Source organism: Anoplophora glabripennis, unplaced genomic scaffold (assembly GCF_000390285.2).
Source record: "Anoplophora glabripennis isolate ALB-LARVAE unplaced genomic scaffold, Agla_2.0 scaffold43, whole genome shotgun sequence".
In the NCBI taxonomy this organism is placed as follows: domain Eukaryota; kingdom Metazoa; phylum Arthropoda; class Insecta; order Coleoptera; family Cerambycidae; genus Anoplophora; species Anoplophora glabripennis.
In genome coordinates this window covers 1,512,719-1,524,365 of record NW_019416281.1, presented here as the reverse complement: position 1 = coordinate 1,524,365, position 11,647 = coordinate 1,512,719, and the positions used below count along the sequence as shown (strand labels likewise).

The following is an 11,647-nucleotide window of genomic DNA, read 5'->3' as shown; positions in this document are numbered from 1 at the left end:
ACTACATTTATTTATGTAATACGAATGTAAAATTGCATGAACTAGTTTTTTACTACATTTTTTCGAGACGAGCGACGAGAATAATGTAAAATTACATTATTTTCATCAATCTGTTTGGTGTATAATCTCATGTAATTTTGTCACTCAAAGGCGGGAAGGAATAAATACAGTGCCAATACGTCACAGACAGTACCAGATACTGAAGTTACTCTTGTGAATTTGTAAATTTAATTTATTATCGACAATAAATAAAATAACAATGACAATAAATAATAAAATAAAACAACGTCAACTTGTATGAAGTTTTGGCGTGTAAGTGATCTGTGTATACATTTGTAATGATTCATATTTCAAATACTGGGTATTAAATTGGACACAGGGGTGGCCAAATGAGTTGCCAACTGTAATGAATATATAACAGTAAATAAAGAATAACGGCGGGAATAACCGAAGTAATTAGCACTTGATTGCAGTATTTGTACACACAACAAATAATCCTAAAGCTTGTCGAATAGTATTGCTGAGGCTTTGATGGCTTATGATAATTGCTAGCCCAGCATAAAACTGTCACTCAGTAAGCCAGCTACATGGATGTTGCATGAATTATTACTTAATTATCCTGCAAACGTCTATGTCTTCTCCAAATTGGTATTTAGATGCAATTAGATTTAATGAATATAGATTGTCTCCTATTTTAGGAATTTCTTGTAATTCTTACGAACCAAATTTCATTTTATACAAAGCATTTCAGAATAATGTACCGCAAATTTTAGGTGTAACAGAATAACAAAAAATGACAAAGTAATAATATAATAAATAAGTTAGAACTCACGGTTGATGTCGAGCGTAACCGAACTAGAAATGGGCGCCACTAGATTATTGTTGGACGCTTGGCAAGTAAATACGGTGTGAAGGTGCTTCCTTTCGAGTTTCTCCAGGTGGAGAACGTTCCTAACCCTACGCTCAGACAAGTGCTCGAAAGAGTCGTCGAGCAGGGCGTTCTCCTGCCACCAGGTCACTTTGGGCGGGGGCCGGCCTGCAAAAGGAATAACACGTTCAGTAAACAGCAAGGGGCTGATTCCTCGAAGTAAGAGTTCCGTAAAAAATGCCATTCCGTTTCAGTGCAACTTTATAGTTGGAAATTATAGGACGAATTCTTCTATTGCTCTAATAATATCAGTAATACAACCAAGAAATGTCAAGCAGTATAATATGTTAAATGAAACGGAAATGTGATTAGATCTGGTCTTAAGTGCTTGAGTACACACCACGATCAGTCTCCATTTTTGACGTTTGATTACATAATTAACCTAAAATTTGTGTTAATTTTATTAAAGATATCTATTAATATGTATCTATAAACTCTAATAAAATGAACGGGAAAAGGGAATATATAAACAATTTACACCTATCTTAATATTCTCTTGCCTCTAAAATAAAAATTGTGTACAATTTATATGATCTTTATTGTATCTGTTTTTAATTAAATTTCAAATAACTTACCAAAGTACTTTAAATCTTTATAAGCTACCAAATAATTTATTTTTGTACGTACCAACTACAGTTATCATATTAAGTTTTTACGTAGTTTTCAGCCTTGAAAGAATTTTTTTCGGTGTTCGGAGTTAAATGGAGGAATAAAAGGAAAGGAAGAGGAAAAGTTATTCTCACGGAACTTTCGACGTAACATTTAATTTTAAGAAAAATAGTTTTCCAAAAATATTAAAATCACATTTTGATAGATACTTAAAATTTCCAATCGCTTTTCTAACAATGACATCAATTTGTAATACAACAATAACAATAAATTTAGTCCTTTTGAAGTGAGTACAATCAATTAAACTAGAAATTTAACATTTAACCTGTTTTCTTTAAAAATCTATTTCTTGATGATAAACTTAATAGCTCTGCTTGAAGATCGTGTTCAAAGTTTGAGCACAGACAAAATAGCTATCGCCACAGACCGCTCCTGGAATAGGCCAGCAGTTTTAAATTTCCGAATTGCCGGTAGAGTACACCACCAGTAGAATTTTAGGAAGAATCAAATACAGCGGCCCGCATACCTAAGCGTATCCTAGCAACATATAAACAAGACTTTGGTAATGTTGCCAGGCGTACTTACGGATTTCTTTTGTACACTTTTTTATCAATATCTGTTTTTTGCGTTACTGTATTTACTTCAATATATGATGTAGGTATTGATAAAAATGTTTTTAAAGAATCAACGAATATCTATGTATGTATCATATGATATTCTGCAGTGGTGTTACAATTAAGTTATTTAATCATAATTTCGTTAATTAGCTACCTACTATTTTCAATTTTTGGTATTGAAATATTGCAGAAAATATATTTCCAAATAAACAAAATTCGTAATAATATTTTAAACAGCTTGTAATATAATTTTTTAAATATTTGATGATGACGATAAATTTATTTAATATACAAGGTGGGTTATTAGTACATCGTGGAATGTAGGTACAGGTTTTTTTTTGTATTTTGACATCCACTTATAGGTTTAATAATTAAAGATAGAAAGAAACTTTAAATACAAATGTACGAGTTTTCCTTTATTTTAAAAAAAAATTAACATTCATCCTTATGAAAATAACAAACAACGCTTTTTATAACTAACCTTTACAACAACATAAGGAGAATAACTAAAAACGAAATAACATTAATATACCTACAATTTTTACAAATCAACATGCAAGTGATTGTGATGATACAATTGAAAATATGTTTCAATTTACTATTAATTGCTTCAAAAACAAATTCAAAATTATCAAGCATTTCGTAAAAAATATGTCTAAAGGACTGACAATGAGATCGGGGCTGTTTTCTTGCCACCTAAGGTTTCTAATAATATTTTTTAGTGTTCGTTGACGGGACTCTTCCTCGAAAATAAATTTGCCAATATTCCTAAAGAACTTTTGCACATTATTGTTATTTGAATAATACAGTTAATTATGTTTTATTTTTCGTCATCAGAATAACCCATTGTAATTTTTAGGTAAATTCATAGTTTTAATTCTAACTTGATTTATTTTATTTAACATTTAAGGCAAATGTGATTTCCAATCCACATCTCTTTAATTACATAATTGAAAGCAATAAATTTATTTAGCAGTTATTATTTGGCAACAAAGCCACCGCTGGAACTGCCGCCTATTAGCAAGTAGAAGAGTTACCACGCTAAATTTTATAGCTGGAAGCCGCCTAAGGAGACCCTGCTTCCATTTCGGGTTGCCAATTTCCAGCATTTAAGTAGCAGTCTGTAGCGATACGCTATATTGTCGGTGGTTTGAGTCTTCAAAATGTGTACTACAAATATGTCCAGTTATATGATTAAACAAATCGCGTCTCTTGCACCGTTCCACTCATATCTTTTTAAGTTTTTTATCCTTAGGAAACACATTGAATTAAATTTTTAAATTGTCTTGTTTAACACTATAGAAATTATTATTGCAAATTGGAACACTATACCTCACTCATGGAATTTTTACGTGGTAAAAGCTTATATTAATCACTACACCATCAACTTATCAAAAACTATTATCAATAACTAACTAATTATTGTAAAATACCCAAACAACTATGAAAGATTTACTTATATACTTGAAAAAAATGCAAAATTACTAGTTAAGTCGCACGTAAACAAACGCGAATCCTAAAAGTTAGAAAATCTTGTGACGTAGTATGAGATAAGCCACGCCCAAAATTTCTGTATATTACTCGACCGTCTTTTTCAAGGACCAACATGGGCGAGCCGCATTGGGGTTTATGGTGGTGTATTGTATGGTAAATTTAATTTGTTGTTTTTTTAATAAATAATGCGTATATCTACGTCCAGCGGCTAAGTTCTGATAGCCCTATATGAGTCTAAATTTCATAAAAGAAAACCCAGCGTTCAACCAACCCTGTACCACATTGCAACCGTCCTAACATTTCCGATCTCTAATAATTACATCAGCGATATAAAAAACTAGATTAATGCCAGAATTTTGTTTAGAAATAAGTAAATAAAGAGTAAGTAAGAATTAACTGCAGCGTTAATTAATTTTTTTAAAGAAAAACTTTTAGTTTTAACTAGGATCTTATCAATTTAATCAAGTTAAAGTTGGGTTATCTGGGCCAACAATATCTCATAGGTAACTAAATTGCATCTAATCATACTTATGCAACTACTTCATAATTATCTTATTACTTCCATCTTAATGAGTATTTAATGAAAACAGAACGGTTTTATTCCGAATGCGGTGGTTTCCCTATATCGTTTACTTTTGACTACGCGTCATTCTATTTCTAAGAGAAACATAAAAAACGTAATTAATTACATTTTCTGAACTATTTTCTGTGCAAAAAACTTATTACATTAATAATAATCAAAACATTGATTTTATGAAAAACTGACATTTTCAGAAAATTTGAGAATTTTTTTTAAATTTAAAGGGTTATTAAAAAGAGAGCTAATTGCATAGATTTCAATGAAAAACTGTTTGGCGTTTAAATTTTTTCAAATTACCAACATCTTTTAGTCGACGTAAAACAAATTTAATTAAAATATCACTAGAACTGATAAGAGTTTTTGAGTATTTTGGATGGAGAGGTTTAATCCGTTTTGCCTAGAACCGATATAATATTGTTTCTGAAGGTCCAAAAAACATATTCCATATCATTAAGACCCTCCTGCATTTTAGCCATTCATGGCATCACCATAGACTCAATAAAACCTTTCATCTAAAACTAAATACTCTTGTTATAGGCATTATTAAGTTTCATAGGATTGCACAGAGATAAAACATATTCTTTATAAATTTTAAGCATTTGGATTTGCCAGCTTTCTGAAGATCGTTATTTTTTGGCACTTTTTGGGTTTATTAGCCTCCCATGATTACTGAATCGAAACATAGTAAGACATTTATCTGTATGTAGACCAAGGAATCTCACATTATGAGAATATCTTGTAACAGTTGGGTTTTATCATGATTCAAATACAAAAAATTTTGTGAAAACCACCCAGAAACCACATCATTGGTTAAATTTTTATCTAATTTATCAGATAAAATGATTGAGATATCGTCTGCGTATAAGTAAAATATGCTGCAGTAGACAAATTTGCTAAGTCATTAATGTTCAACAAGAAAAGGACAGGACCTAAAACAGAGCCCTGTGTTACTCCTAGTGTTATACTTCTTTTATCCGAATCAACCCAAACTGAGTTCTATTGGAGAGAAAACTTTGTCGTTTGGTTGATAGTCTTTGAACCTAATACTTGTTGATAAAGATCGGGGTGATTTAAATTTAAATAATTTGCTATTATATGCCACATTTTCACTTAAGACATAATTTTTAATTAAAAATATTTAATAGGTTCTCTGTACAGGGTCGGAAAGTCCCCATGGTTCATCAGCCGTTACGTGAGAGCGATAAAGTAAGTCATAGAAATCCGTGCGATAGAGAAAGATAGCTATAATGAAGGCGTCTAATAGTTACCGCCCATTTCGCCCTTCCACAAATAAGATGTGGTTCTTATTTGTGTAAGGGCGAAATGGGCGGTGACTATTAGACGCTTTCATTATAGCCATCATAATTTGGCATTAACCTTTTTCCCCAAATATCACATATCCCTTTGTAGATATTCCAATACAAACAATTTTTTTGTTACCACGTTTCCCTATGTCAAAGTACGAGATTAAGCTTCACTTTTTCAACGTGGACATGAACGGACACTACCAACACGGTACGCCGTTTATATCCCTCCCATTGTTTCATCAGTAAGTCAGTAATCAGATTTGTCATTGATAATTCCAACATCAACGTAAAGGTGACTTGAATGGGCACAGAAATTGTGGTGGGAAGCTTATGAAATGTTAATAGTCGCTTCTATGGCGGCTTAGCATCGGAAGTAGATTGATTCGTGGATATTAGAGGGGAACGAGAGGTGTCAGAGGTCCGGTAAAGAGGATTACTGCATTTTCTTACCTCCAGTAGCGACGCACGTGATGTTGATCGAGGATCCCTCGTTATATGGTCCGAGTATGTAGTTAGGTATGTGCACACCGGACTCGTCAAGAATGCTCAGCTTCTCTGGCGGAACTGCAAAGAAAAATTAAATTAAATTATGGTTTAAGGTCCTTAATGTTTCTTGCTTTACTGAAAAATGATTACTAATCTATTATCTTGGCTATATTAAAAGTGGAGATAATTACATTTCAGTCAATAAATACGAAAAAGTAGCTTCGGCAAAAACTTGTTGGTAGAGGAGGTTCAGTTATGTTAAATATGTGGCCAACTTGTATTTGTCAATACAAAAAATACATGGATACAAATATTTATTCAAAGTATTAATGAATATCATATTACCAATAATGAGTAATAACTAATTCCTTATTGCACGAACAGTTTGTTTAAAATCACGTTTTTCCACGGTCGGGAGTAGAAATCAGTTTCTATGACATCAAAATTAAAACAGAAGTAGTCGATTATTCCCAAGGGAGTATAATGCTCCCAAGGGAGTTTACATTATGGAGAACGTTTTTCATGCAAAAAAAAAGATAACATTGAAATTATTTATTGACATTTAAATTAAATGTTACATTTGTACAATTTTCAAAATTAATATTAGAAGGAATATTACTTTCGCTTACATTTACAGTTTTTGTGATTGCGCTAGTAGTGGTACCTACTAAAACCTGATTAGCAATTTTGGTCTTATTTTCAATGGAGTTCTCGACATAACCCTCAGCGACTGTCGTTGATTTCCAACCAGCATGACGCTTTATTGTCGTGATATCCACACCAGCATCTGCCAGTAATGTCGCTGAAGATCTTCGTAAGCAGTGACCAGTATAACATGCAGCATCAGGTAATTTTAAATACGAAGCTACTACACTCGGAATTTTTCCCATGGTATTCTTGCCAACTGGCTGCGAACTACATTTTCCTGCTTTGTAGTACAAAAAAAGGCGCTTATGCTTGACGTGGGGAGGACGAAGGGACAGGTATTTTCGAAACAATTCAAGCATATTTCCCACATCGGTAACCACAAAGGTTCGTGGAATCTTTGTCTTAGTGTTTGGAATTTTTACAATCAAGGAAGAGCCTACATCCTCAATATCATCTACAGTTAAATTGACTAGTTCATCAGTTCGACAAGCTCCGGCAATCCCCAGAATTAATCCAACCTATAAAAAATCAAAATACTTAATAATTGAAATACCTAACAACAAAAGTAATCTTACCTTAATCATTAAGAATTCTTTGTCATCTGCACTTGATAGAAAACGGTCGATTTCACCCTTTGTCAATATTTTCGATTTTTTCGCTTGATATCCGTCACCGGTTCTTTTCAAAAATGCGATCAGCTTGGGGAATTTGCTTATATCTATGTTGTCGTAAATTATCAAGCATGACTTAACCATAGAATATTGCGCCCATAATGTGGAAGACTTGTAATTCTTTGCATTTTCACTGAAGTATGCCAACAAAACATTCTCGCTGTATACTTGAACATTTTTCTCGGCGCACCACTTTTTGAACCGATTGTAGGCTATATCGTATAAAGATCTTGACTTCGTAGGCAGCAAATTGCTTATTGCAATATTTGCAGCCTCCACAATCTCTTCCGACTCACAATTATTCATTGTGCACTAAACAAACTTTAAACTAAACCAAACTAGCACCTTAATTTGACAATTCTTTTTGTTTGTTTATTTTGTAGTTATGACAATAACTCAACGACTACTAAATAAATGCTCAAATCCGAATACAATAATTCTGGTGCTACTTACTTCATAATGACAAAATATGTGTTTTTAAGTTAATGAGACCGTGGAAAAAATAGTATATACCATTCGGGAGAGATGCTATTTTGTCCTCGGTGCACTGTAGCCCTCGGGCTTCGCCCTCGAGCTTCAAATTGCACCTCTGCCAAAATAACGCATTTCTCTCCCTTATAGTATAATGTACTATTAAAAGCAGTGTTAGTATAATAAAGAGACTTCTTACACATGTTTTATTTTCGATCCTACTAGGGGAATAGTTAATTTTTCGTGGATATTTCTGAACTAATTTAGGCCATAGTCAATAAATTAAAATATCAATGATTTCTTGAATTACATTTGTCCTCTGTCACAGATGGCGTACCATGATTGTACAATTTTGAAACAAACTGATTTTTTTTATTTCCTTTTGGTATGCGTTCAAAAAAGAGTTCTGATAAGGAATATAGTATACAGGGTGTCTGGTAAGGATATGGCATACTCTTAGAAGTGTAAAGGGGTGGTCTCTTAACGGAGGTACAGGGTGATTCACTATATTTTGACCCTCTTTAACTTTTTTGTTTTACGAGTTATAAAAAATGTTAAATATAAAAGTTGCACGAGTTTTTATGAATTTTTCGAAAATGATAGTAGAAAAACAAATGAAGTCCATTATAATACATACTGTCAATCAATATCAATGTTGTCAAGACAATACTACCTGTCACTGTCACGACCTACCATATAATGTCCATGAGTTATTAGACCTCTCACGGCCTAATTAGTGAAATTTCGTTACATTACCTATACGCATTTTGGACCGTATCAATGTCCGATCTGTCAAAATATATTATAACTAAATCTGTAAATCCTTACGTAATTGGAAAAAGGGCAGAAATACTTGAAAGATGTCTAATAATTACAAGATGTATTATTTTCTTAATAAAAAACCTTCTTTTCGTTTTTTAAAAGTATCTTGCTTATTAGGTTAAAGATGGACCCAACAAACCCTATACGGCTATTCTCTACAGGAAACGTTCTATCCAAATATGTAAAAATATACAGGGTGTTCCATTTAACTTAACATAGTTAACATCCGCGGCCATTTTGTTTGTACTTCATTTGTTTTTCTACTATCATTTTCGAAAAATTCATAAAAAATAGTACAACTTTTATATTTAACATGTTTTTATGACTCTTAAAACAAAAAAGTTAAAGGGGGGTCAAAATATATTGAAGGGGTACCCAGTGATTTACCTTTTCGGCTCTAACTTTTGAACAGACGTGTATATCTAATTTAATGAAATTTCGATATTTTATGTAGGCCATAACAACCCATAAAACCATACTACAGTAGATGTTTTACACTGACAGGGAAGTCAGGAACGGACTTGCCACCACACTCGTTAGGCCAAAATTTTGACAGTTGTCATTCTATAGAACTGAACACTGAATTTTTAAAAACTTTGCTCATATATGCCATATACTTACCAGACCATTTTTCCTTCCTTCTATCCCTACTAACGCTGCAATAGTTACTGTAGTGATAAGTTAGCATAAAATTTACACCTAAATTCTTTAGAAACAGTCCACTTTAGCAATTTTCATACAAAACCTATATCGATTGTTTTTAAAACGTCAATTTGGCGGTTAGTATTATAACAGTGTCACTATTGAATAGGTCTACAGACGATTCAACTGTTGGTGTGATTCGAAAAAACAATAATTTCTTTGAGTGGAGTGACTGAGAGTAGATGTTTTCTAATTTTGGTATGTAGCAATTTTTAGCATAACCTACAGTTTTTACTATTGTATTTAATGTACTGTAGATTTAAACTAGTGGCTATCATTGGACGTTGTTGGCACTGTCATCTAGACCGTAATGTAAATAAAAATATTAATATTATTATTACTGACATTTGTATTGCCTATCATTTTTCTTACTAATTTAAACTTATAATTACATACATTGAAATGTATTTATAAGGAGTAATTAAACGTACTACTAATTGAAAATACTGAGGTATTACTGGATTTAACTTTACGAGAGTTTTTAATAATATTCCGGCGTAATATCATTTTCCCCTGTTTCATGTCGTTATAAGGTTAGTGCCGCATTTGCTTGAATTATGATATTCTGAAAAATAACTTCGTCTAAGAAGTTCAATTCACGTTTGCTTCATTAATTTACAAGCATAGTTAAGCTTGAGAATGCAGAGCGAGTTTTATAACATCGACAAGCAGATTTCATCTAGTGAGAAGAGAGATATTGACTTACTAGAAGAATTTTAAATTAAGCCCGTATTTACAACATTATTACAACACAATCATCTTTTACACGTTCCTGGGAAAATGAGGCAGATACTAACAGACTGTAACAAATTACTAGATATCATGGCATTCAACAATTAGCTATGAATATCACAAGTTTTTGTTTATATTAAGTTTTAAGTTAAAATGAATGATAAGCGCATTTGAAAAGTTTGAAAACTAGACAGATAACATTTTGAAGAGGCTTATGACCTGCACTATACATTGATTTGGGTTTCTGCAGTTCCACATACTTACCAAGAGGAAAAATATTTTTTAATGAAAACATCAATCTTCCTGGACGTACATTCAAGTAATTAAATTAGCGTCATCTGATGGTGAACTCTATGTGTGTGAAAGTAAACCACATTAACAACAAACTTTGTCAGAGTTCAAAAGTTGTAACAGTTTAATGTGCACAATTTCAAATATAAAGGGTTATTCATTTAGTCGAGATATTTTAATCTCCCATTGTAGATCTGTGACATTTATACAATGGTCATTCCAAAGACCGGTTTCAATGTTAAAAAATTGCATTCGATTAGGTTAAAAACCATTATAGTAACGGTTAATAAACTGTAATAAACTGAATGGAAATATATACAGGGTAGCCCATCGAAAACGTACATGTCATTAGAAAGGGCCTTTAATTCTCTATACATCGATTCTTACTTTTTGAAAATCGATTCATTATTTTAGAAAATATGCAGCTTTGAAAATACGAACAATATTTTTGACGAGAAATGCGAAAATCGATTTAATTTTACTTCAAAACTTACGGTATTAGTCAAGTAAATGCTGAAAATGTTGTCCGCCAACTTGCATACAATGATACAGGTTGTCTTCAAACCGTTGTCGAACATTCTGGAGCACTTGCGGTGTTACTTCGCGACATACATTAATGATTCGTCCTCGCAGATCTTCCAAGGTATCAGGTGGAGTGCTGTAAACTTTGCTTTTAATGTGCCCCCAGAGAAAGAAATCTAAAGGATTTAAGTCGGGTGACCGAGGGGGCCACTCAATTGCACCTCTTCGTCCTATCCAGCGTCCTGGAAACGTCTCATTTAGGTAATTGCGCACATTGAGCGAGTAATGTGGAGGAGCTCCGTCTTGCTGGAAAATCAGTTCGTGTTCATTGTAAGCAGGGTCGTCCTCTATGATATTTGTTAGAGCTGGGTCGATGACATTTTGTAGTAAATCCAAGTACATATCGCCTGTCAAATTTCCAGGAAGGAAAAAAGGACCTACAATGGAATTTCCAAAAATACCTGCCCATACATTCAACTTCTGGGGGTGTTGGGAGTGTGTCTCATGGAAAATCCTTGGATTGGTATCAGCCCAGTAACGACAATTATGGCGATTCACTAAACCATTCAAGAAGAACGTACACTCGTCCGAAAAACACACATTAAAGAGGAAATTATCGTTTATCGCTCGTTCAGTCATTATTTCGCAAAATTGCAAACGACGATCAAAATCGTCTTCATTTAGCTCTTGCACTAGCCGAATCTTATAAGGATGGAATTTGTATTTTTTTAATATTCGTTGGACACTTGTACGACTCACTCCTGTCG

The 11,647-nt window shown here is 32.9% G+C and overlaps 1 protein-coding gene across 1 annotated transcript in view; it reads right to left on the bottom strand.

The window, feature by feature from the left end:
- Positions 1 to 821: 821 nt before the first annotated feature.
- The window catches only part of LOC111693191 (synaptogenesis protein syg-2-like), a 91,858-nt gene continuing 81,032 nt past the window's right edge, over positions 822 to 11,647 (bottom strand). The window contains exons 4-5 of the mRNA XM_023457404.1: positions 5,986 to 6,099; positions 822 to 1,036 (exon numbers count right to left, since the gene is read on the bottom strand). Coding sequence (XP_023313172.1) covers positions 822 to 1,036; positions 5,986 to 6,099 — 329 coding nt within the window. The remainder of the gene's footprint in view (positions 1,037 to 5,985; positions 6,100 to 11,647) is intronic.